At 42.1% G+C, this 26535-nt stretch overlaps 1 protein-coding gene across 1 annotated transcript in view; it reads left to right on the top strand.

Moving 5' to 3' along the window:
- The window catches only part of SPEF2 (sperm flagellar and cilia associated 2), a 1087451-nt gene that overhangs the window by 37643 nt on the left and 1023273 nt on the right, over positions 1 to 26535 (top strand). The window contains exons 2-3 of the mRNA XM_086960525.1: positions 9395 to 9497; positions 17719 to 17971. Of these exons, the coding sequence (XP_086816651.1) occupies positions 9395 to 9497; positions 17719 to 17971 (356 nt within the window). The remainder of the gene's footprint in view (positions 1 to 9394; positions 9498 to 17718; positions 17972 to 26535) is intronic.

The raw sequence follows: 26535 nt of genomic DNA on the forward strand, positions 1-26535 counted from the left end.
CGTCACTTTTACGCCATCGGTACGTCACTTTTTGTGACGCACCAGTGCTGTAAAAAATGCACCTTATTGAGTCATATTTACAAAGTGACGCATCTAGGTAGATGCGTCACTTTGTAAACCCCTGTGCCACATTATACCTACGTCAGGTGTAATGTATGCAAAAGGGACGTATTGACGCAAGAAAGGGTTGTAGAGGTGACGCAGTGAAATCTATGAGATATCACTGCGTCACTCTTAGGACGCTGTTGCGTCCAAATCTTGCGCCTGTTTCACAGCAGGCGTAAGACTGATGCAGGCCCTTTCACATGGGCCTGGCCCCATGTGAAAGGATGCATTGCTGGAGTTGTATCATTTTTGTGACACACTCCAGCAATGCATCACTTTTGCGCTTACAGATACGTCTGAAATACTGACGTATCTGTAAGTACTTGCGACATAATACGTCATATATTTAATATGACGCATGAGTAGAAAACTGAAGGCCTCATTTATAAGGCCATGCGTCACTTTTACGCCACCGGTACGTCACTTTTTGTGACGCACCATTGCTGTTAAAAATGCACCTTATTGAGTCATATTTACAAAGTGACACATCTAGGTAGATACGTCACTTTGTACTTTTACGCCACCGGTACGTCACTTTTTGTGACGCGTCAGCAGAGTAAAAAATGCACCTTATTGAGTTATATTTACAAAGTGACGCATCTAGGTAGATGCGTCACTTTGTAAACCCCTGCGCCACATTATACCTACGTCAGGTGTAATGTATGCAAAAGGGGCGTATTGACGCAAGAAAGGGTCGTAGAGGTGACGCAGTGAATAAACTGGGTTTTCCCCATGCTACGCTCCCCGGTCCGCTCCCCGTTGCGCGTACCGGGCGGTCCCCCCGCGAAAATCGAAAAAATTAATTTTTTTATTTTTTCTCCCGCGGGGCCCTTTTATAGCCCCCACATCAAACCTAGGGGGTCAGGGGGCGGGTCTACTCTGCCCCCTTATGATCATTTCCCCCTTTAATTTTGCCACCTCTTGTGTCTCGATCTTACCGAGACACAAGATGGCGGCCGCTCCGGACTGTTTCGAATGTTTACAGACACCCGAGAGCCAATTAGCTATCCGCGCGCAAGTCGCGTAGCGCGCCCGGTGCGCTCCCCGGTGCACGTACCGGGGCGCGCTTATAGATATATATATTTTTTTGAACCTAAATTACTCAAAAACCACTGGAGCACATATCTTGAGACATAGCAAGGGCACATCGGGCTACCAGTCTCTACAATTTTGCCAAGTTTGGTGGAAATCCATTCAGCCGTTCGGGCTAAAAGTGAGGTTGACCGCCCTATGGAAATTAACATGGGAAGAACACGTTTTGGGACCCCCCTTTTATCCCGGCCCCCGCTTGACGAATCCCCCCCAAACTTTCAGGGTAGGACCGGAGCGCCGCGAGGCAAATCTGAGGAAATTTTCAGGCACATTCCTCAACCGACACCAAAGTTATTCCCAATAGAATGTTGAGATTTTGCATTGAAAATAATCCTACCTATAACTACCTACTGGCGATCGCCAGTAGGTAATATATATATATATATATTTATATATATATATATATATTTTACCTACTGGCGGTCACCAGTAGGTAGATATAGTTAGGACCTAGTTTCCATAGGATATCCGCAACATTCTATTTAGAATAACTTTGACGCCGGTCAACGAATACACGCAAAATTCTCCAAGAAAATGGCCTTCTCCGCTCCGCTCCTTCCCTGAAAGTTTGGGGGTGATTTATCAAGTGGGGGCTGAGAAAAAAGGGGGGCCCCAAAACGTGTTTTCCCCATGGAATTTTCCATAGCGACCTTTAAGTGAGGCTACAGCCTGAACTGCTGAACGGAATTACACCAAATTGGGCAAAAAAAGTAGAGTTCGGTTCCCAGATTACGCTTTGTGTTAAATGGTGTAAATCCGTTCAGTAGTTCCTTAGAAAATCAAAAGTAAAATCATAGATATATCTATAGATGAAGTACCGTACGCGTACCTTCCGAGGACAGTACGCGTACCATTACGAGCACGAGCTGCATGCTAATTGGCTGAAAACTGTCTGTCAACACTCCAAACCAGGAAGTGTTGGCAACCATCTTGTGTCTCAGTAGAACCGAGGCACAAGAAAAGTGATAAACAAGTGCGCAAAAGACGCAAAGGGGGCAGGGTAGAAAGACCCTGACCCTCTAGGCCTGCTCAGGGGGTCCCACAAGGACCCTCTGACGACGCAGCCCCTTGGCACATGCTGGAGGTTCCTAGTGGGCTAGTTGGCCCCCAAGGACCCCTAGTATTCAAGGGGAATTAGTTCCCCCTCTGCAAACATGCCAGGGGGCTGTGTTACAGAGAGGTGTAATGAGGCCATGCCCCTTTTCACACCTCTCTGCAACATCCCCCTGGCGTATACTGGAGGTTCCAGGTGGGCTAGTTGGCCCCCAGGGTCCTCAGTCTGCAAGGGGACTTAATCCCCCAACTAAGAACGCGCTACAGGGCGTGTTTGCACAGTGGTGACGGTAGGGGGCAGGTCTTGAGGGCACATTTGTGCAAACATGCCCTGTGGCACGTTTTAAGTTGGGGAATTAATTCCTCTTCAATCCAGAGGTCTGCTAAGGGCCAACTATCCCACCAGGTACCTCCAGTAAGCACCACGGAGCTGTGTTGCAGAGTGTTGTAAAAAGGGGGCGTTGCCTCTGAACACCTCTCAGCAACGCAGCTCCCGAAGCGAAAGTAAATGTAAATGAGATCAAAACACATGGAAAAACAGCATTTCATGCAGGACAACTATGACAACAATTATACAGAAAGGAGGTAAGGTCAAATGACAAGGCCCTGCCCTCCTTCCAGCCTCCAGGCCCAGAGCATTGCACACATAATTGCTCGGACTCTGTTTACCAAATACAGTGACTGTGACACCATGCTCAATAAAAAGCATCATTGGTGTGGGTACTTACTGGCTTACTGGTGGCACTGCCTTCATTAGGCCTGCTGCTGCACACACACTGGCTGCTTCAGAAACTACAATGCATCATACTGAACTTAACTGGCGGGGACTCGTGCAGTGCGTGGGTGCAGGCTTTGGAATTTTGAAAAAAAGGTTACGCATGCGCACCCTGCTGCCGCCGCCCCTACCCCACAGAACAAAATCCTGTCCAATGAGTGGCCCGCCCACCGGCAACACTGAGCTAAAGGCAACCACGGATATGGATTCAGCATCGGCTCAGCACAGCAGCACTCTTCACCATGGACTCGGGAGACTATGATAGAGTGTGAACTACACTGAAGTGAATCTATTATATAATGTGACATATTATGTGCAGTTGAGTCCTTCTTGTGAGTTGGCAGTGGCCCTCAGGTGTATACCCGACCTTGAAAGATAAGTGCTGGTGCTAAGCACCAGAAAGCACCGGCACAAATTAAGCACTGCAATAGACCAACATATAATTATGCACACTTAGACCAAAACCTGCAGACACCCACAGACATGTAAACCGGCGCACAAACCTACAGGTACCCATAACCACAGACAAACAAACAAGTAATGTTGGCTGCTTTTATGTTGCTTTACGCCATCTCAAAGTTTTAGAGGTGCCAGCAAAGTGCAAATCAGAGAACAGGTGAGTGAATTGTAAAAAGCCTTCTGAATGGAATGATGCTCCCACAATTAATCATTACTGAATGCAACCACCTTGCACATGTATTTGGCTATTCATTTAATTATGCAGTTTTCCATGAAGGAACCATGTCCCATAGGCATTAGAGGACCTTACAAAGAAATTACATTCCATATAGTAGTAAATAAATCAAGCAACCATGTTGAATCCAGGATAAAAGCAACAGCAGTCAATGATCGCTGATCTATAACATTACCAACAAGACAGGGGTGAAGAGCATAAAGAATGGGCAAATATTTAAGATAAGCACTGCGAGGTAAAGCAAGAGGATAAGTCATAAATGAGATAGGTAATCAGAAGGAATAAGAAGACTGGAATCACTTGTAAGGGAAAGCAAGGCAGATATTGAATAATATGTGGTCGATCAATGGGTTAAGTTGTAGGGATTGAGTATAAGAAGAGTAGATAAAGATCTCAATCTCAGTCCAAGGGTCAAATTCTTTTGGTGCTGCCATAGAAGCATTACTTCTTATACTATTCCCATTTGTAAAGGGAGGAAAGTTTGATTCCTAAGTGTAAGTCTATATTTCTTAGACCCCATTGACCATTCTCAGCCAGAAATCCTTGTGAGTACAGGGGTCATTATAGCAGTAGGTTGCATTTTTTTTATGGTGATTAACAGAATCTCTGTTTTAGAGGGAATGGCTTTGCACGGTGTTGGAGACCAAAGAAATGTAATTATAGACAAAATCTTAAGATTGATATGGGTGTCATCCACATATAAATAATAAAGCAATCCAAGTTCTTGTGGAGAGACCCAAGTGGTTCCAAATGCAGATTAAACAGAATCCAAGGCAATATAGTGTGCTGTTACAAGTGGTATAGTGCGGATAAGTAATATAAAAGTTTAGAAAAATTAAATGAAAGAGGGAAATAATAGAATTAATTGATGTATTAGCAATATTATGCGTTTAGAGGAGTTCTGACAACTTTTGGGCCAGTGCCACTGCACCTGCTGCACCATTCAAATCATGACCCTGTTGTCTGCACAGTACCTGCATTTGTCACTGCCTGTTTAATAGTAAAATATAGTAATGCTACGTGTTTAGTAGAGTGCCTAGTGCTTTTGATCCTGGAGCTGCTGCACCTGCTGCACCATTCAAATCATGGCCCTATTGCCTGCTAGATAAATGCAATTGTAACTTTCCCGTTTACGTAGTATAACTGCAATTGTGACTGCCTCTTTAGTAGTCAAATCTAGCAATATTAGGTGTTTAGAGGTGTTCTGACAATTTTTTGGCCCAGCGCCACTTAACCTTCTGCACCATTCAACTCATGACCCTAGTGCCTGAAAGATAACTGCACTTGTGACTGGCAGTTTAATATTAAAATATAGCAATAATCAGTGTTTAGTGGGGTGCCTAGAGCTTTTGGTTCCTGTGACACTGCACCTGCTGCACCATTGAAATCATGACCCTGCTGTTTGTAAGTTAACAGCACTTGTGACTTCCTGTTTAGTTTTAAATTTGAGCAATAATCTGGGTTTAGAGGGGTCCCTAGAGCTTTTGGACCCAGTGCCACTGTACCTGCTGCACTATTTACATGAAGTCCATTTTAAATGCAGGGTAACTGAAATTGTGACTGCTTGTTTAGTCATTAAATATAGCAATATTATGTGTTTAGAGGAGTTCTACCAACTTTTAGGCCCATGTACCACTGCACCTGATGCACCATTCAAATTATGACCCTGTTGCCTGCAAGGTAACTGCACTAGTGGCTGCCTGATAATAGTAAAATATAGCATAGCTCTTGTATATTAACTTTATTTTTAACTTGAAATGTTTATTACAGCATTTAGAAATTGATCATAATGATCAAATAGATTAAGTTGAAAAAAATCAATCCGATAATGCCTACAAAGTACAAATAAAGATACGGAGGCATAAATACGAAATGCCACAAACATTCAAAGGCTGCTTTACACATCTAAGTAATAAAAAGCAAGCATTCGAGCATACTGTTAGAATCTGTTTGCCTTTTCCATGGGAAGAGATCTTATCTTGACAGTGAATAGGGCTTAAGCAGTGTGAACAGCTATAGTTGAGGTATCATAAATGTGTGCAGCCAGGGGAAGTTAACAAAATAATTTCATACAAAAGCGAATAAACAGTAATTCAGCAATAGAAACTGATAAGACCCTCCTTTTAAGATATATTAACTACAAGAGATTTCACAAGCACAGCGCAAGGCGCTGCCCGGGTGAAACCTAAAAAAGACTTGTCCAGATCACAAGTTGTCAAGGAAAACAGATTTGTTTCAGACTTAGATTATATAAGCGGTGTTCGTTTATGATTAGATTCTGCACTATTTGCTACATGCAATCTTGCATGAGCCACCTTCGCTTAGTCAAGTACTGCATAACTGCACACATTTTAGTCCCTTCTTTGCGTATTATTCACTGTTCCAGTTGACCAAGTCTTTTGAGTGCAAGCGGCTACTATGCAGAAAACATATTAATGGAGCAGGCTGTGTAAATGGTTGAACACATGCCTTTCTGCTCTTGTGTGCCTCCATCATCCAGTGCTCTGCTGGTGCCCTCTTTTCCAGACATTTTAAGTGTCTCAAACACCTTCGCCCAGGACTACAGCTACATGTAAACTGATGGTTAAAATCTCAGTGGATATGAACTTACACATTTAAATCTCACACACTTAGAAGGGGGGGGGGAGGCAAAATTCCCCTAATCAGACCTCCCCTTTCAAACGACTTTAACACACAGGAAGGAGTAGGGAAATGAAATACAAAGGTGGCACGTGCTTAGTGAAAAAATACTGACCTCACTCACAAAGTTGTGACGTGCTTCATCATTGGGCTTGCTTCTATACACTCCTGAGCAGTAAACGGCTAGGGTGGAGCAAAAGCGACGGGAAAACAATACAAACAGACAAGTTGGGATCACTGAACAAAAGCGCAGTGGAGGTTAAAACTAGCTCAGAAGTGTCCACTCTCGAAATTGTATTCATGGGCCAACCGGCCAGGTTTAAAAAATTGAAGGATGGTGGTGATGGGAGAAAATAAAGGTTTACTTCACCTCTCCTTACTGCCAAAGTGTCGACATGTTTCTACCTTATGATACGTGCCCACAGTGTTGGATCACATCGGCATTCATCAGTACCCTTCGGATCCCAAAGTGTGTTAACCTCTGAACCTGGATATGGTATCCTAGGAATGCTTCCAAGCAGAGGGCTCCCCTTTATAACACACACACGGTAATTGAGGTTCATATACTACAACGCTAAATCTAGAGAGATGTTGGAAGTGACCCCCTGTAGTCCAACTTTCATCAAGGTGGATGCACTTCATGGAAAGTATCCAGCTCTCGCCGTGTAGGTAACTTACTCATTTGCCAGGGTGTGATGTCCAGGCCCAAGTCTTACATCCTCCAAATACCATGGATACGAGGACACTGCATTTATTTTTTAAATGATCTTCTAAAGCCTCATGGATGTTTTGGGTGGGGCTGAGCATAAGGTGGCCCAACAAACGTGCTTGGTTGCTGATGTCTTCATGTTCTTCAAGATCAGGGCGAAAAAACAAATGTTTTCTGGCAGCCATCCTTGCACAGTCTGGGTGGTTTCAACTTTTGTTGTGAGATGGTGGAGGATGCTGTTTGATCCTTTCTGGAAATGTTAGTTTGCTGTGAGCTTAGGGGCTCAGCTTTGTCACTAAGATTGGGGGTGGTTGAGCTTCACATTTCCCAACAATCACGCTGGCATATTTTGTTAACATACATTATTTGAGATGCAGGACATGAGAAGAGCTTTAGCCGCGGGGGAAAGTAGGGGCAGTGCAGATTGTTGGAGGTAAGTAAAACAACATATTTTGTAAAATAACCAACACTTTTTAAGAGCTTCTAAACAGAGAGGAAGGAGAGCGAGAGTGTGTATGTATGTGTTTTAGTCTGTGCATGTAAAACTCCTAGGTGAAATCCGAAAGACACCCCACCATAGCCCACTGAAAACACCTTTCTCAAATATTTGCTTAGAAATACATTTATTAGGGGGGTAGGTGTTACCCCCCCCCCACCCCCGATCCCCTGAAGATAAGCTCCCATGTGCGCTATTCACAAAAAGCCTGCACCCTTGCCTGTTTGGTATTTGTTGTTGGATAGACAGCTGCTTGGTATCAAAATATGATGTCTGAGTTGTAGAGTGAGTGTTTTTGGCTCCTCTCAGGCTGCGGTTGACAACAACGAGTTCCTCGGGATCTGCACATTTATGTTTTATTCTGTACGTGGTAATTATTGAAAGCAATACATTTTCATGTGGTATTTTTCACACGTTTGATATGCATAGCATGTGAAATGTATTGCACTAATATATTCTTATGCTGCAGGGCTCTGAAAAACTCAGACTCAAGCTCAATTCATCCTGTATTGATATTTTGTGTGTGTGTATGCTAATTTGCCTACCTCTGCAGCGAAACTTGTAATCAAGTAGTGAAAGTGGATTGTTTTACAGGACAAGTTGAGGTTTATAATTTGTCATCCCACATTTGCACTCTCTGAAGATGTATCCTACATCAAATATACATGGAATAAGTAATCTAACTGGAGTTCTCTGATTATTTGTGAAACAACATTGTATGCTAAAGTTTAGGTTGAATAGTTCTGGGTTTATAAGTAAAATGTTTTCTAGAAAACATGAATATATTTGAACATCAAGGACCAGACGTGTCCTGCTTCAGAACAACAGTACACGCCACCACCCAATACCAGAACTGGGGAACCTACAATCCTAGAAAAACATAACTATTTCCCATCACCTCACTATGTGTAATTACAAATTAAAAACCTGTAGATTTGTACCATTATCTTTAATAGATTTCCTTAATCGACTTTAAATTGTAAATGTATTGCTCTGTTACTGTTGTAGTTTTAAAATGACTCTGTTTGTCAACTGACAGCCCAAGTTATCTTTTCTCTCTTTGTATACAGCAGCATCCCTGCCTTCTGTTTCTGACCTCTGGTCTAGTGTATGACTTAGAGGCAGCGACTGAATCCATGGCTGTAGACAGCACGTGGTCACTGCTCATCTTCTTGATATATTTGAGCCCTTTTATTAGTTTGCTCCTTCCTACTCCCACAATTGGAATCTCTTTCAGCCTGATTCATCAAGCCGAAATTGGCTCGCAAAGGGCCAGATTCTTAGAATCTGGCCCTTTGCGAGCTCTATTTTTGCTTTTGGGATTCATCATCCCAAATGCAAAAATCGCTAATAGCGATGTTGCAATTTTGCGAGGAATTACATTTAAGGAATCTCTATTTGAGATTCCTTAAATGCAATTCATCATCCATGAAAAAATTGCGATTTCGCAATTTCGGCCCGCTATTTACCGCAAGGTCAAACTTCGTGGTAAATAGCGAAAACTTAGAAAAATGCTTTTAAAAGCATTTTTCTAAGTTGCATGTTGCACACACACATGTCCTTTGGACATGTGTGTGCGCAACACCTGTTTCAATTTGCATTTAAGGGGTGCTACAGGGTGTCCTTTGGACACCCCTGGCACCCTTTAAATCGCTATCTTATTTGCGATTAGCTAATTGCTACATGAATCCCGTTTTGCGAGTCTGTAATAGCGATTCCTTATGAATCGCTATTATAGACTCGCAAAACGGGTCTATGATGAATCAGGCTGTTTGTGCTTTGTAGCATCTACACTTTTTTTTTTAATGCTACTGTTTTTTTTCTCAATAGATCCGAAGTCATTCGCAAATGATTTTGCGACTGGTTACCTCATTGGAGAAGTTCTATACAAATATCAACTCCAGGATGATTTTGATCAGTTTTCACAAAGTCGGTGAGTATGCGTTAACTAATAATCTTAGTTTTCTCATCTAGTAATTACTTGATGCTAAAACAAATCGTCAATTTGTCGAAGAATCTTTTAAAACGAGTCTTCACCAGCTCATTTTTTCAAATTCAGTGGTTGTGTTTTGCATGATGCACATTATTGTTGAATGGGTCACGCACTGAAAAGGGGAGGTTAGTGTGAATACTATATAGCATGTTGCTAGATGCTAATGCCGCTGACCATTCTTACAGTGCACCGGCATATCGCTGATGTTTAAAAGTTTACACAGTGTGCTACTGAATTCACATTAGGGCCTTGTCATGATGACATAAAAAGTGTCTATTTTAAGATGCATAGATTAAAGACGTCACAGTGTGGCACAATGAGGCCGATTCGATTTACTAATCTGAGACAAAATCCTAAACTTACTACTTTTGGTATTCACAGAAGGCATTTAGTAGTAGTAAAGTTAGTATTTTGTCTTAAGTTAGTATTTTGTCTTAAGTTAGGATTTAGTCTTCAGTTAGTGTTTTATCTTAAGTTAGTATTTTGTCTTAAATTAGTATTTTGTCTTAAGTTTTAGTCATAAGACAAATTCCTAACTTAAGACAAAATCCTAACTAAAGACAAAATCCTAACTTAAGACAAAATACTAACTTAAAACAAACTATTAACTTAAAGACAAAATACTAACTTTACCCTCTGTAAATACCAAAAGTAGTAAGTTTAGTATTTTGTCTTAGACTAGTTATATGAATCGGCCCCTGGGCGTAGGACTATGCTACACTCACGTAGTTTTCACAACTACGCGCTATGCGAATTGCACGTAGCACTGTGCAAAACCCGTAGCATAGCGGCCCTTTTTTGCTTGCTTACGGTCCTTAACATCATGTTGGCGACCGCGAGCGAGCAAAATGACATCCCGGCGAGACTTTTTTCCTCGTTCGCGATCAGAAACATCAATTTGCTGATTGCGAGCGTGGAAAATAAACCTCCTGGCGAGATTCTCAACCTGGGGAGGTTAGGTTTCTCATTGCTAGTTGTCGTGTATGCTCGCATAAAACGACCGCTTGCACTGTGCAAGATACCGTTTGCAATGATTGCACAGTGCGGACAAGCATCCCGCACTGTGCAATCAGTCCTAGCAGCATTTCCCCTTCCACACTACGCAGTTCGCGTAGCTGCGCAGTGCGAAGTGCACTTCGCGTAGCTACTTGTAGCGCAACTACGCAAACTACGAACATGGTTACCCAATATGCGCATGTATTATTACCACATTCTATGAGCATGTAAACCAGACGTGTCATTTGGTAATGCTTGTTTTCTTATTGCAAGTGTTCTCTCTCACCACACAATGTCAGCTGAACTAGGCTCCTTTTGTGTATCACCTATGCCCGATGCCATGAACTTTTATCTATACCCCATAAACATCATGTCTGAACCTCACATTTAAATAACTTGCTCTGTTTAAGTACTAAACACCCATGTATGAGTTACTTGAAGGAGACTTCACATTGATATAAATCTTTTTTGTAGAAGTTAATTTAAAACTATATATATGTTAAAAATAGGTCAAAGTAGCAAACCAGAACATAAAACACAATTAAAATTAGTGTCAGTTCGCATTCACTCGCATATATACTATGATAAGAGTTAAATATAATAAGATAGTCAATAAAAACAGACATTATATAATATTACTGGTAATCTTGCATCACCTTTATGTGACCCAGCGTTTAAATGTGAGCTAGTCCTAAAATTAATTCCTTTTGTCCTGAAGAATATTAATTGCCACCTACCAATAATCACAAGCAGTGGCACAATACTACAGTATTTCTCCTTGGCATTCCATTGTTCTATTAGCGCTCCTAGGCACTCCATTGTTGTTTGTTTTCATGTATTGACACATGCAATATTAAGAAATATTTAACGGAATTTCCTTAAGCTTTCTCAGGTCGGTCATTGCTGCAGAGACGTATATATTTGTAAACAGTCACCTTCCAATAGTCTCAGTTTTACTATTTCATTGAGATTTTATGGCTCACCCTTCAGTGCAGCATAGTGGTTTTAGTGAACCCTGACTACAGAAGCAGAAATCGATGAGATTTAATATATTTCAGGTAGGCCCTGGCAACAGAAGAAAATATGACTTGGTCAACTTCATCTAGCAAACAATGCAACTTTGTGGTTTTTCAACTCTAGTATTAATAAAGCAACTATTTGTCATTGGGAGTCCCTCATTATAAAACCTTTGTCACCCCCAAGTATTCATTAATGCTCGACAGCTCGCAAGACAGAGGATATTACGGTTACAATTTCAGAGCGTTTCCATCAGTGGAAAGACCCCTGAGCAAATTTCCTGCCGAACTTTACATTCTAAAAACAATGAGATTCCATCTGGCCCATCATGTACTACTTCAATTCAGAGTTAGGCTTCTGTTTTAGCGATATGTCCATTCAGTAACAGTGTCTGATATTTAAGATGCCAGATCATAAAGAAACTGTATTCGTCAGCAAGGTGCATACGTGGTAGTTCTTTGTCAGATGCTTGTTCATTGCAAAAGATCCAGTTTCTGGAATGTTGACCCCATGAAACAGATATGATTTTGCAGCTTCACCTTCAAGCGAGAACAGGAACCAGTAACTTACCCTTTCCGGTTTAGACATATGTTCAGTTTCTTCTACTCTTAAGCATATTACTAGATAGTGTCTTGTTCTTTTTTTGTGGCTGCAGAGTAGAGTGCAAGAGTGTTTCCCCCAAGATTGATCATGATGTCTTATTGTTTATCTTTAAACTGTACAGATTGCAGGTCGCAAAGATGTGTTCTCTGGGGCTCTAATTTAATGAAAATGTAAAATGTTTGCTAGAGTTGCTAAGTGAGAATCAGTTACTCTGCCAAGTGCTCCCTGTAATTTAACAATCCGTCTATGAAGTTACAATTTAGAGCATTCATTTTACATAAGTAACTTGTGAACCTCGGAACATGGTGGAAGCAACTTTGTCTAGAATGTTCACAACAACAGGATAATCAAAGCTCCTGCAAAAAGGGACCAGTGGCACATAAACCCCCGGGTTCTTCTAGACTTACCCACAAACAAGGTATATTTACGAGTGACCCTCTCAAGAATTCCATGGTTTGTTTAAAAAGGGAAAATAAGCTAGTCTTTTAAGCTTTATGCAGCTTATTTGTGCTCTATGTAACTTAGTTTAAAAGGGAGTACGGTCCTACACGAGCCTTGTGATTGATCCTGAGGTGTGTTCCCTCAAATTTTCAGAGGAAGCATGTAGCAGTGCACCAATACATTTAAAACCAATACCTTTAAACGTCCTTCTTAATTGACTTGCTGATTCAGTATGCCATGCGTCACGATTACATACATCTATATACCACATGTGCACAGGTGTAGCTTTTGAGTATCACCTGAGAGTTGCAGTACTTCAATGATAACATGAATACCTACCATTAGCTAGGGGAAAAAGATCTAAGTCCTTGGTACCAGATGCTCAGAAAGACCTCAGTGCCCTCCTACATTGGCCTATCTCCTATTTGGCTCCCAGGTTCGGACATCTCAATGAGCATCGGGATCACCCAGTCCATTTGTACCTAAACCCCCCCTGACCATTACACAAATTTAAAGATGTGAAAGAAACGTAATATTGTTTATAGGGAAGGAACTGTAAGCAATGGTAGACCTACCACCAAGTGGGTCTCTAGAAGGAAAACAAACAGAAATCTGGGTTTCTGCTGAATCCTCATGAGCCTAGGGTTCAAATACTTGTTAGCAGGAGTCCTAAAATTAGTCTGTGTTTTTAGGACAACTACAATATCACTTCTTATCTTTTACGTACCTATACCAGGGTCTTTTCCATGCTTTGGAAAGGAAACATCTTTTGTCGTTTTTGTAACAAAACAAGTTGCAAGGAATAAATTAGTGAATTGTCTCCTCAGAGGTTTACTGATCGAAGAAGCAAAAACTGGGTGCCAAATTATTAATACAGCATGTGCGAATGTGGGTTGAATTTAATAAAGTACTTCTTCTAAACTAAGCAGTATACAATAAAAGCAGTTGGACTATGGACAATATCTTGCTTTGATTCAACCTGCTGAACAATATCTGCACCATGTTGCCTACATGTTGTACGTCTGTTTCATTGATTACTCAACCACTTTCATTTTTTAAAGATATTATTTGATTTTGACAAAAATTAAACAATGGTACAAAAATGTCTCACTGTAATGGATAATATTTCACAATCTAGTGAATCTACCGGCCCCCCTGCTTCTATGGAATCTATCCCCATTAGCACACCACCACCAATCCTCCTTTGAGGAATTGAATCAAATCTATCCAGACGACATCACTCATCTCCTCTCCTCAATAAATCAGGATCCCCAGACGATCCATGCCCTCCTGCCTCCCTCAAACTTACCCCTGACATCATAGGATCCAATTTAGCTGACATATTTAACTCTATGTTCAAAACTGGTCTTTACCCCTCCATTTGGAAAAAGATGGTCATTATGCCCCTTATCAAAAAGATCAATCTTGACCCAGCTGTCAGATCTAGTTATAGGCCTATTGCATGTCTTCCCCTTCCAGCAAAAATTGCCGAGAAAGTTATGAACACCCAATTGGCACATTTCATCAAGGAAAACCACTCACTGGATGACACCCAGTTTGGCTTTAAAAAGGAACACGGCACGGAAACCGCCCTCATTAAAGCATCTGACGAAATGAAAAAGATTCTGGATGCTGGAAGAGCTGCGGTTCTCATCCTGCTTGAACTTTCTGCAGCATTCGACACGGTCGACCATGCCACCTTGATCGACTGTGTAGTTGCCTTGGGTATTTCTCACATGGCCAGGGCCCTTCTTGCATCATTCTTAGCCGACTGCTCACAATCAGTCCCCTTTTGCAATTTCACCTCCCCCCATTTGCCCTCCCCTGCGGTGTGCCTCAGGGATCCTCGCTAAGCCCACCTTGTTTAATATCTACGTGTCAGACCTGGTGAGGGTCATTAAATCCTACAACCTGGGCCTTACATCTTACACCGATGATACCCAACTAGTGTTGGCAGTACATAACGATGGAGCTAAGATGGCACCCAAATTCCAGCAGGGAATGCTTACTATAAGCACTTGGATGGCAAATAATTGCCTCAAACTGAATTCCAGCAAGATGGAGGTGATGATCTTTGGCAATCTTTCACCCGCCTGGTCCCCTCTCTGGTGGCCAGCAGACTTAGGAACACCTCCTTCACCAGTCTCAAAAGTCAGAAATCTCGGGGTCATCTTCGACACCAAGTTGTCGTTTATGCATCACCCAAATGCAGTAGTCTCCTCAGATTTCTACACCATAAAAATCATAAAGACACTCCTTCCATACCTTCCACCCACAGCCGCTAAAACTTTAATCAGTACACTTGTCATGTCCAAAGTAGATTATTGTAATGGCCTATTTAATAATGCTCAAGTAAGAGTTCTCAACAAACTCCAACGAGTACAAAACGCAGCGGCCAGGCACCTGACAGGCACTCCCAAATTCATACCCATCTCTAATGTGGTTTGTCAACTCCACTGGCTGCCTGTCAGAAGCAGATCCAAGTTCAAGGCTCTTTGCATCACATACAAGGCCATTCATTCCATCGGACCTGACTTCCTCAAGCAATCTCTCCACTTATACAACCCCACCAGATGACTACGTTCCTCCACAGCTAATCTTCTCATTGTCCCCGTACAAAAAAAGCGGCCTAGGGCGACAGATCCTTCCTGTGCGCCACCACCAAACTCTGGAACAAGCTCCCTCCCCACATCAAGACCAGCCCAACCCTGCTCACCTTCAGGAAGTAAATCAAGACATGGCTTTTCAATCAATAACGCTTCATGTTTACCCCCCTTGGCTCCAGTCCTCAGCGCCGAGACACCCATGGGTATTTACGCGCTTTATGAATTGCATAAATACAATAAAATAAAATAAATCCAAGGACATGCACTCCGATGGATCTACTCCTTCCTAACTGGAATTAGCCTGTCAGTCAGCCTGGCACCATACACCTCAGACGTCGGCAACCTTATCTGCGGAGTTCCATAAGGATCCTCACTGAGCCCGACCCTCATCAACATATACATAGTCCCTCTATCCAGCATCATTCTCTCTTACAGCCTCAACACCTTCTCCTACATCAAAACACACAACTCATTCTCTCCCTCATGGACAAGATGCCCAGTGCCTGGATCTAGTTTGGTTCCTGTATGATTGAAATTACCCACTGGATGAAGGCCAACTGTCTGAAACAGAACATAGGCAAAACCAAATTCATGATTTTCGGCAAGAGCTCTTCCCCATGGCACTCCCTAGTGGCCATCACAGTTAGTACCAACACCCACCCTCTCCACCCATGCAAAGAACCTTTGGATCGTTATCAAAAGGAAAGTCAACATAACTGCACAAGCCAACTCCGTCACTGCCTCATGCTCATACCCTGAAGATCTTGGAGAAGATTTTCAAATAGCTCCCAATCAGCACCCAGAAAACCAACCATAACCCACAAGGAAGCTGGACCACAAGAATACCCTCTGTGCATGGATCAACAAAATACTCACCAGAAGGCTGCAGACCAGCCAGAATTCTGTGGCCAGATTCACTCTCAACCGCCAATGCAGCATTCACATCACACCTGAAGGAGCTCCTCTAGCTCCTCAAACACAAACAAACACAATTCAAGCTCCTCATCCACACTTACAAAGCATACATAACACTGACACAGCATACCTCAGCAATTCCATCTGCTTTCACAAACCTTTCAGGCACCTCCGCTCATCTGGACTCCTACATCAAGATTTGGTGGTCAATCCTTCTTCTACATCAGTCCTGAAGTGTAGTACAACTTGTGGCTACTCATCAGAGCCTCCTTTTCCAAGACGTAATGCAGGCCCTGCAGCCTCTGCAGCTGAGGATCCCCCAACCCTTTACAGGTGGTCCCATTCAGACCACGGCCAATGAATATCTGTAATATATGTGAGATGGGGGCTCTCGTCACATTCTGCAGGGGAGGGGGGCACCATTTTGCTTTATGCCACTGTCCTCCTCCCTTCTTGCATTCCCCAAGAAGCTAAAGACCAGGCTTTTCAAGTAGTTACACAAGATCTAGATTTGGCTAGACCTGCTCCGTGCCAGCATATCTTCCTGGGTGATAGCACGCTCTACAAATCTGCATAACCTAACAAACCTCCAAATGGAATTTGTGAAACATCAATCTAATCCTACAAACACTTGTAAATGATCTAATCTTTTAGCCTGGGAAACTCAAATGGTAGTAGAGTATACACAAATGTCAATACCCCATGGTGTTGAAGTTCAACAGAGCACAGCTAGACCGTTATATGGAGTATAACATTACAATTGAACCAATGTAGTGTTCTTTCTGTTTCTCCTTCCCAAAGCAAGAATGTCCCTTAGTGCAGCTGTGCTCAGTGCTATTCATTTGCCTACGGTTGCTTTTCTGTTCATAATAAAGCTTATTAGACTTAATGGTCCATAAAACAAAACAACACATTCTGTTACCATCACCACAAATCACTATAATTTCAGCAACAGTAATTATAATAAAGCATCTTATGGTGCCTAAAGTCGCATTATTAAAATCAATATATAGATCATATCAAGTCCTTTTTACAAGCAGTACAAAATAAATATAAGGTCACCACCACGGCAGCCCCGTCTGAATCCAACTCACATGAATATCCTAATCTGGGAATGATGCTGGCGTGGTCTTATTATGGATTGATGCTATCCTTCTATAACCGAGCCACACTCGTAAATGTGCTAGATGGATTTTTTGGGCTCTACAGATTACCTTCCATTTCCTATCACTTGTGTAGTGGCACACTGTCATGATTTTGGCTTTGTTTTTCACATCTCAAATACATATTATATTTAGAAATCATTGTGTGTTATTTCTCCCTTTAATTTTCATACCGCAGACACATGCTCTGCTTCTTAGTCATAGACAGCACGCTTTCTAAATGCCCTAAATCTATGTAGTTTGCTTATATAAGTGAATATATAAGCCTACACCCACCAGCAAGGCAACAAAGGTCTGTGTATGAGAGGGAGGTGGGATTTAATGCTTCTAGAGTTACAAGTGAGCAGTGGGCACTTTAATTTGGCGTAGATTTTCAGGTGTTGATGTCTTTAGTATTTTGTTTATGTTTTCTTACAACAGAGCGACCCACTCAAAGCTTAATAACTTTTCCCGCATGGAGCCAACTCTTAATCTTCTCGGTGTGCAGTTCGATCAGAATGTGGCACAAGCCATCATGTCAGAGCAGCATGGAGCTGCCACCCGCCTTCTGTACCAATTGTACATTGTTCTGCAGAAGAAGAAGAAGGCGGGGCTAACTGGCGTTGCCCTGGAAACTATGCGAGCTCAGGCCCCCGCAAAACTTCAGGCCATACAGACTGAAATATATCGAGAGGTAAGCATGCTATACAGAATGGAACCCCAATGGTTTTTAAAGATTAGAATTGTTTTTTTTTTTTTTTATTATGTTTGCTTCATATGATTGTGCTTGTTGAAATGTTGAGTTGATGTTACAAGGTTTCAAATTTGCAACATTTATATGGAATGTTGTCAACGTATTCCTTAATCACTGCAACTGTGTTCTTATTTGTTCTGCAAGTGGTTAAATATATTTAATTGCACACCCGGCAAAGGTCTTCTCAGAAATGCATGTTTTCTAAACGGAGAGTGCAAGCACAAACAGCTTTGGTAGTTTTTGTTTATTCACGCATATCAGCACTTAGATAATGATTCAATTGTAAATGTGACTAATGGCCCATATGGGATAAAAAGACTTACAGGCACATGCATCAAAGCTTTTTGCGATCGCAAACGGTGCGAATCGCAAAAATAGGCCGTTTGCGATCGCAAAATCTGCTTTTGGAATGCATGAAAGGTGAAGGCCCTCGCAATTTGAGGATTCGCAAATATTTGCAAATTCTCAAATTGTAATTGCATTTAAGGAATCGCATTTTGCGATTCCTTAAATGCAATGCATTAAACTTTTAAAAATTGCGATTTCGAAATTAGGGGGAGCAAATTACCATGAGGTTGAACCTCATGGTAATTTGCGATAACTTTGAAAAATGCACTTTTGTGCATTTTTCAAAGTTTCATGTTGTGCACACGCATGCCCTTTGGGCATGTGTGTGCACAACATATGTGCACAGATTGATTTCAGGGGTGCAACAGGGTGTCCTTTGGACACCCCTGCACCCTTGAAATCGCATTCTCAATTTGCGATTCGCCAATTGCGAATTGCAAATTGAGAATATCTTCCCATTCATTCCTATGGGCCTTTAGGCCCATAGGAATGAATGGGGAGGTATTTCTTAATTGCGAGTCGCAATTTGCGAGTCGCAATTAAGGAATATTAAGAAACCGCAATTTATTTAGCGATTTCTTGATGCATTGCATTTTGCAATTCCTTAATTGCGATTCCTTATTTTTTGCAATTAAGGAATCGCAAAAAGCAATATTGATGCATGTACCTGTTAGGGCCATATGTATCATACAAATTCGCATTCGCAAAGGCCGAAATCCGCAGAATTTCGGCCTTTGCGAATGCGAATTTGCTAAATGTGATGTATGAATGAAAATTCGGTGCAAAATAAGGAATTGCAAATTTTGCGATTCCGTATTTGGCAATTGCATTTAAGGAATCGCACATTTTGCAATTCCTTAAATGCAATGTATGAAGCTAAAAAAAATTGCTAATTGTCCCTAAGGAATCGCAAATTACCACCGACTTCAAGTTGGTTTTAATTTGCGAATTTCTTGAAAAATGCCCATTTTTGCATTTTTCAAAGTGCCATGTGACGCACATACATGCCCTTAGGGCATGTATGTGCACCACATGTGCACCCATACTTATTTCGGGGGTGCAACAGGGTGTCTTTTGGATACCCCTGCACCCTTGAAATTATTCTCAATTTGCGATTAGCAAATTGCGAATCTCAAATTGAGAATAAATTCCCATTCCTTCCTATGGGCCAGGAGGCCCATAGAAATGAATGGGGAAGTATTCCTTAATTGCGAATTCGCAATTTGCGATTTCGCAATTAAGGAATATCAAGAAATCGCAAAAAATTGCGATTTTCTTGATACATACCAATTAGCGATTCTGAAATAGCGATATTTTAAAAATCGCTATTACAGAATCGCTAAATGGTATCTTGATACATATGGCCCTTAATAGCACAGAGACAAGAAGTATGACACAGCAAACTGGGAAGTTTCACAATTGAAGAAACCTTTATAGGCCTCAGGGGCCGGCTGCAGGTTGGGATTCTGTGCATGTGTATTACAATTGCGATGTTTTACTCCGTGGAATTCCGCTGAGTTACAGAAAAGCTCACTGAGATTCCGCAGAATTCCGTGAGTGGCAGCATTTTGGCACATCACACTGCTTGCACAGATTTTTAGCGGCGGGAGCCTGTTCGCGCTGTAAATTCAGAGGGCACTGTTTCTTTCTGTCGCTCATTTTTCACAACAGCCGACGTTGAGAAATTGCACCAGGACTCGTCCTAGTGCTCAATTTTTCTTGCTTGCATTCCAGGTGCGAGGAAAACTCCACCACGCAGCGGCTCGTGGAGTTTTTCCAATACTCTGCGCTGAAGTGGGCAGCACTCTGCGAACTCTGCTTCTGGATTGGAATTAACCGCCCACTGCTAATTATTAAAGTAAAATTAAAATAATGGCTAATGTGTAAAACAATAGGTTCAGGTGCCCAAAGTGCTGTTCAGAGGTGCATGGCCGGCGCTAATAAATGTCAGCTTGCTGAATACTAAGGCTGCATATTTTGGAATCCACATCAGACCTATTTTAATCCTCTGCTAGGTGCTCCCTGCCCTTCACCTCAGTCTTGCTGGCTCCTGCTTTCTCCCTCGGTGTTGTTTTACCCATCTTTGTCTTCCTTTTGTTGCATTTGTGTGCTTTTCACCACTTTTGCTCTCAGCAAATGTCTGATAAGGAAAAACAAGTTCTGGTCCCCCAAAATGAGTGCCAGTGGCCCCCACCGGCAACCACCAGATTAAATAAAGTACTGTTAAAAATGAAGATTCCCAAAGAGCTTCCAAACCCCAAATTAGCCTGTTTTTAACCCCCTTGAACGTATGCAGTACTTGAAACAGTAATAAAGTAAAAACAAAACAAAAGAAAAATCCCACACCAATTTTGAAAAATAGAGTAAAGTTTAATACATTTATGGAGAGCAAAACAACAGATATCCAATCACTGGAACAGGAGATATGCAATTTTAAAGATGTAAGTTTTAGTTTTAATTCACGGATATTTGGACCGTTGGTCTTCAAACATTACATATATTTGTAAAATACTTCCAAAATTACACATCCTTAAATACATTAAAACACATCTTAAAACAAACACTACTTCTAAGAGATGCCTTCACTTTTTGCATTAATTTCCCAATGGCAACGGCAATATCTAAATGGCTCATTTCAGTCACTAAAATTACTGCCTTGGCCCTATTTTTAATCTGATATTTCCTAACTATCGGTCTTGAAAACATAATTTGAATATCAAGAAACTTCTGGCAATCCATTAAGATATGTAACAAGTCACATAAGGTGCCCAAAGTGCAAGTACATCTTCCCGTCTTATAAATCATTGAGCTTTTTACCACATTATTTACATTACAAGGGTTAACCCCAATTCTTACCCTTAAAACCTCTCTTCGTAAATGATATTCGGGTAACCTGTCAACATAGGGGAAGCATTGATCGTTTTTCCATGCAGCAGTCATAAAATGTACTGAGATTTTGTTCGCAAGGCCGTTTTGGTCCTGTACCACCGATATTTTTTTCCCCTGCACCCTAAGATTATTTTTATCAATATTGATCATGTAAGTAATCGGGCACAATTTAACCTTCATCATACCACACAGCTTCATCATGATAGCTCGAGTCTCTCTCAACCATATTAATTTGCTATTCTGAATTTCGTTTTTACACCATTGTGATATTTTGGAGTTCTCACCTGTTCCTAGGCATTGCCAGAAACGAAGTAGGGCCATACCATCTAAAATGCCCCATGAGGTCAGTTCTAATTCAAGCCTTACGGCCTGGACCATTGCCGACAAAGGGAGTGTGTATAAGATTTTTAAATTTTTACCTTCCTCAACATCCCAACCCTCTTTGCCGCTCAAGTATAACAGTTCTGCGCCATACAGAAATTGCGGGGGTATCATGGCCTAATAAGCTTTCAGAACTGGTCTATCTGACATCGCACCATAGGCTTTGTTAAATAGTTTCAGCCCGCTAATCAATGCTGATGTTCTTAATTTGAACGCATCTAGGTGGGTATGCCATTTCAAACTTCTTTCAAGCCACATTCCCAAATACCTATATTCATACCTATATTCATGTGAACCCGACTTTCCTCCGGCCAAAGCTCAAGGTTTTTGTCTTGTCCATATTAACCAAATTTATTTTTTAGAGCAATAATCATTAAATGTATTTAATTTCCTTTGCAGGCCAATTTTGGTTTCATCCATGATCACCAGATCGTCCGCATAGAACAAATAAGCAATATGCTTACCTTTTTATTTCGGGCTTGTCCCGTTTACGTTCCCTAAGGTCAACAACAAATATGCTAAAATTAGGGAGATCAATACTCATCCCTGCCGCAACCCATTCCCAATCTCAATTTTCCCAGATAAACTTCCATCTATGTCTAAGATTATCTGAGCCCAGTTCTTTGTATGGAGAATTTGAATCAGGCTTAGCAAATCTTTTGGGATACCATATCTAGTTAGGGCCTCCCACAACAGCTCTTGGTCCACCAGATCGAAGGCTGCACGGAAGTCCACAAAACAACAGAACAAACTTCCCTGCTGTTCAATCGATTTCCGCGCTATGGACCAGACAGGAAAGCAATGGTCGATTGTGGAATGGCCTGCTTTAAAACCCATGGCAATACACTCTATTCCATTCCAAAACTTTTATTTGATTAGCACTTAGCAAATCATAAAAAGTACATCATAATTACAGTACATGTTTAAATCACATTATATATTACAGATAAAAACTGATTGACTTTAAAAACTATAGATAAAAACAATTATGACAGTTTATGTACAAAAGGGTATAAAATCATGATAACGGTAGCTCAAACTGTACAGCGAATTTTCAAACATGATTTCAAAATGCGAGCTACACATTTAGCAGCATTTTGTGAGTCTAACGACTGCAGGGCCACATAAGCTGGACGACAAGTTCTCAGGCCCATTGCACGAAGAAGGGGGATAATCCAGCGCTTGCGGGGTTGTTCGTAGTATCAGCGGAACATAGTTACATGTAATGTGGACTGAGATGATATTCCATCACACGGGCATTTAATCAAATCGTGGGACCAGTTTAATTCAGTGGGGAAGGTAACAAGACGAAAGAAAGAATTAAAACAAAACCTCAATTTTTTTCATCCTTGTATTGAATCAACAATTTATAAAAAAAGGCAGTGTTTACCATAAATGAACTCAGCACAAAATACATAAGTGAATTGAACTCATAATACAATGAATATATCCTTATTTCGAATACGTAGTGTAAATCAAGAACAAAAACAAAACCCAATGCATTTCGGGTCTATGTAGGACCCTTCTTCAGCGGTATAACATTGTCAATTTATCATCATGAGAATGTTCAATGAAGTGTTCCAGTAACATTGTTCAGGGGATCTTTGGTTTCATCGCGCTGGCTCTGTGAAACATATATACATACAAGTTGCTCGTACACTTTGTTATATGTATAAAAACACATAATCTATTGGGCATGGTTGCTGGCTTTTCATAAAAGTGGGTCTCGCTGGCCGATCCGACTGCATTCTCCCATTTACACATACCATACCTAATGAGCCCCTCAACCGAGTAAAAGTGGCATCCTGTGGCAAAGTCTCTCCTCTAGGGAAGTTGGACACTTCAATATTATAAGATGTTAGTAATTCCTTGTGCCAACTATCCACCCTTCAGGGATCTAATCTATGGCTGAAATCACCTAGCACCAATAATATATCCTTCTGATAATTTACACTTACAGACTTTGTATCCTCTTTCATCTTTCCCAGGTTCTCCTTCTAGCCATGGTCCTTACCCTTCTGTATATATACATTTATAATGCATATTCCATCATAACAGGGATCTGACTTCTGCAGCAGAACCCTACAGCCTAGTGCCCAATCACAGTGTAGCTTCACATTTTCAACCTTCCTAGCTATCTGTGGGGAGATCAGCGTTAGTTGCCCCCGATGGCCTCCCCAAGGTGTTTTTCTTTACTGCTTTAGAGTATTGGGAAAATCCTTCTGTAACTAGGGTTGCTCGGATATTGTCACACAGCCAAGTCTCCTGAAGTCACACAATATCGTTATCAAAATTCTGTTGAGTCGATATTTTCTTGTAACCGTTTATATATACATGATAGGGTTGATAGGCTGTGTGACGACCCATGCTCCTAGTCGATTTCGCTCAGGTACTCCTCCTCTTGTTCCCATGAGGCACAGGGTTAGACTGATTTGCATATAGCCATGTCTGAACTGGGGTGGCAGAGTGGGCTAAAGAATGGTGATGGATCAAACCCAGATCTTTTGACTGGGTGTGAGTGTTTGATTGGTTCAGATGCTCCGCCATCACCACCCCCTTTTGTAACCTTAGTCCAGCATGGTTCGTAAGGAAGTGCTGCCCCTGGATTTCCTCCTTCCTTACCAATCTACCCCCTTCCTTTTGCAGCTCGATTTTTGCTTTTTCCACTGCGGCTTTCACCAAGGCAGAGTAGAAAAGAACCACGGTTACTTCACCCCCTTTACTACGTGTAATGAACCCTACTTCTCTAAGGTCCCCTGTGCAAATGCTGCAGAGGCTTACACATTTTGACAGGAAGAATAGAAGTTGTGATCGATTTAGTGGGTTAAATTTCTTAGCTTTTTCCCCGCCTTTACCCTGGCCGGAAAGTTCTAGAAAAACCATAGGTCGGGGGTACATTGTTGCCTTACACCATGGGGGCCCCCCGTTAGTCCAGCTTCCCTTCTCTTTGTTAGTAGATCTCCTTTATCTTTTCCCATAAGGGCCTTACTACACCTAGGACTTTTAGGTCCCAATTGTGCGATTGTCCTCTTTTCTGCGACTTCCCCACCCCCTTCACTCTCGTAGTTACCATCAGATTACTTTTGCTATTCTTTGATCTATCTAGCTGATTCCAGTATCCATCTTGTTCAGGTAGGGGCTTTACCTTGTTCTCCTTTGATCTTTGCGTCACTTTCCTTTCTAGGGCTTCTTGTTCAGATATGGGCTTTACCTTGATCTCCTTTGACCTTTGCATTACTTCCTTTCTAGAGCTTCTTGTTCATTCCTTTCTCCTTTCCCTCTGATCACCTTCCTTATAGGTTATCTTATAGGATGTCTGTTTCTAGGGGCGACCTCTTTTTCCCCCTAGACTACGGGAATCCCTTCATATAATATCTCTTTCACCCCATTTCCTTACAATCATTGGCTGTCGGGATATATAAACACTCAGTGAAAATAGCCACTAAAAGCACAAAATGCCAACTGTGGTTATCTGGTTGAGCCGGACTGGGACTAAGTCACTAGTTCAGGCCGACTGTGATGGAGCGTGGGCCTGATACTGGGACCAAGTTAGGCCTGCCAGACAAAGTACCTTAAATCCTGGTTGTGGAGAGTTGTGAGATCCGTGTTTAGGATGTGTTGCGCAGCAACTGTTGTGAAGACCAGCGGGCTGCAGTGCGAGGTCCTGCATCATCCTTGTGGATGCCATCGATGGGGGACTTGCGTTACTCAATGCATGGAGGATGCATCATGCATCATGCATCATCGGTTCCCAGGAGTTGCAGACTTGTGATACGAAGTCCTGCATCAAGGATGTATCTTGCAGCGGTTGTTCCGGGGAGCTGTCAGCTGCAATGCGAAGTCCTGCATCAAGGATGCTTCACGCAGCGGCGGTTCCAATGTGGGGCTATGAGGAGATGCATACTGCTATCACGCTTCCCCCACAGGACCATACCTTCAAACCCACTTGCAAGGGCCCACAGCTTGGGTGGCATTACTTGGGGGGTCAAGGCTCACTGCAGACTAAGTCCAGGTGCTGGGTTCAAGGTGGTTGGAGCCCTATCTGTCCCTGAGACTCTGATCAGAAGGCCAGCCAACTAGCCCTTAGAGTCACTCTGGTGGTCCTGGGTTCAAGATGCAGGTCCAGTTGTTCCCATTTAATCAGCAGAGTAGCAGGGCAGCACAGTAGCAGTCCATCTGGCAGCAGAGAAGCACAGCACAGCACTCTTTCTGAGTCTTCCACAAGTCGGTATACTCCAGAGTTGAGTTTCCAGGTCCAATTTTTATACCTGATACCTGCACTGAAGTAGGAGGTTCCCGATGTTTCCACCCCTAGAGGTGTTTGGAATTTCCTGCCTCCCTGCCCTGGCTATACTTGGTCACGGGACACAAAATACTAATGTCAAACCCTTTGTGAGTGTGCTCAGTCAGAGGCTTTGTTATGTTAGGTGACAGCTCCTCCCTCAATCAAGTCAGAGTACGCCCATTCTGCCAGCACCTATACCCCCTGTCTGGGAGCAAAACACAAAGTAATGGATGAAATTATTGAATTAATCGCAGCCATTGGTAATTACCCAGGACTGAATCCCAGTCCATCATTATTTTGCTCACCGTGCCATCTCAGTTTGGACCCAGGTATATGCGAATCAGTCTTGACCAGTCTTGAACAGTCTTGCATGAACTGTCAAGCCAGGACCTCCTTAAACAGGTACACAAGCATCCCAGTACTGTTTTTTCCCTTGTTATGGGCTCATCAACCAGGTATTGCTTGGTTCCAGTGACACAGTGTACACGGGGCCCATGTCTGGGCATACCTGTCCCACTTAGGGTGACATACTAAAGTGTAGAAAAAGTGATGAGTTGAATTCTTGAACTAATCTCAGGGACTGGTAATTGTTCAGAACACA

The sequence above is a fragment of the Lissotriton vulgaris genome, chromosome 3_1, assembly GCF_964263255.1.
Source record: "Lissotriton vulgaris chromosome 3_1, aLisVul1.2, whole genome shotgun sequence".
In the NCBI taxonomy this organism is placed as follows: Eukaryota; Metazoa; Chordata; class Amphibia; order Caudata; family Salamandridae; genus Lissotriton; species Lissotriton vulgaris.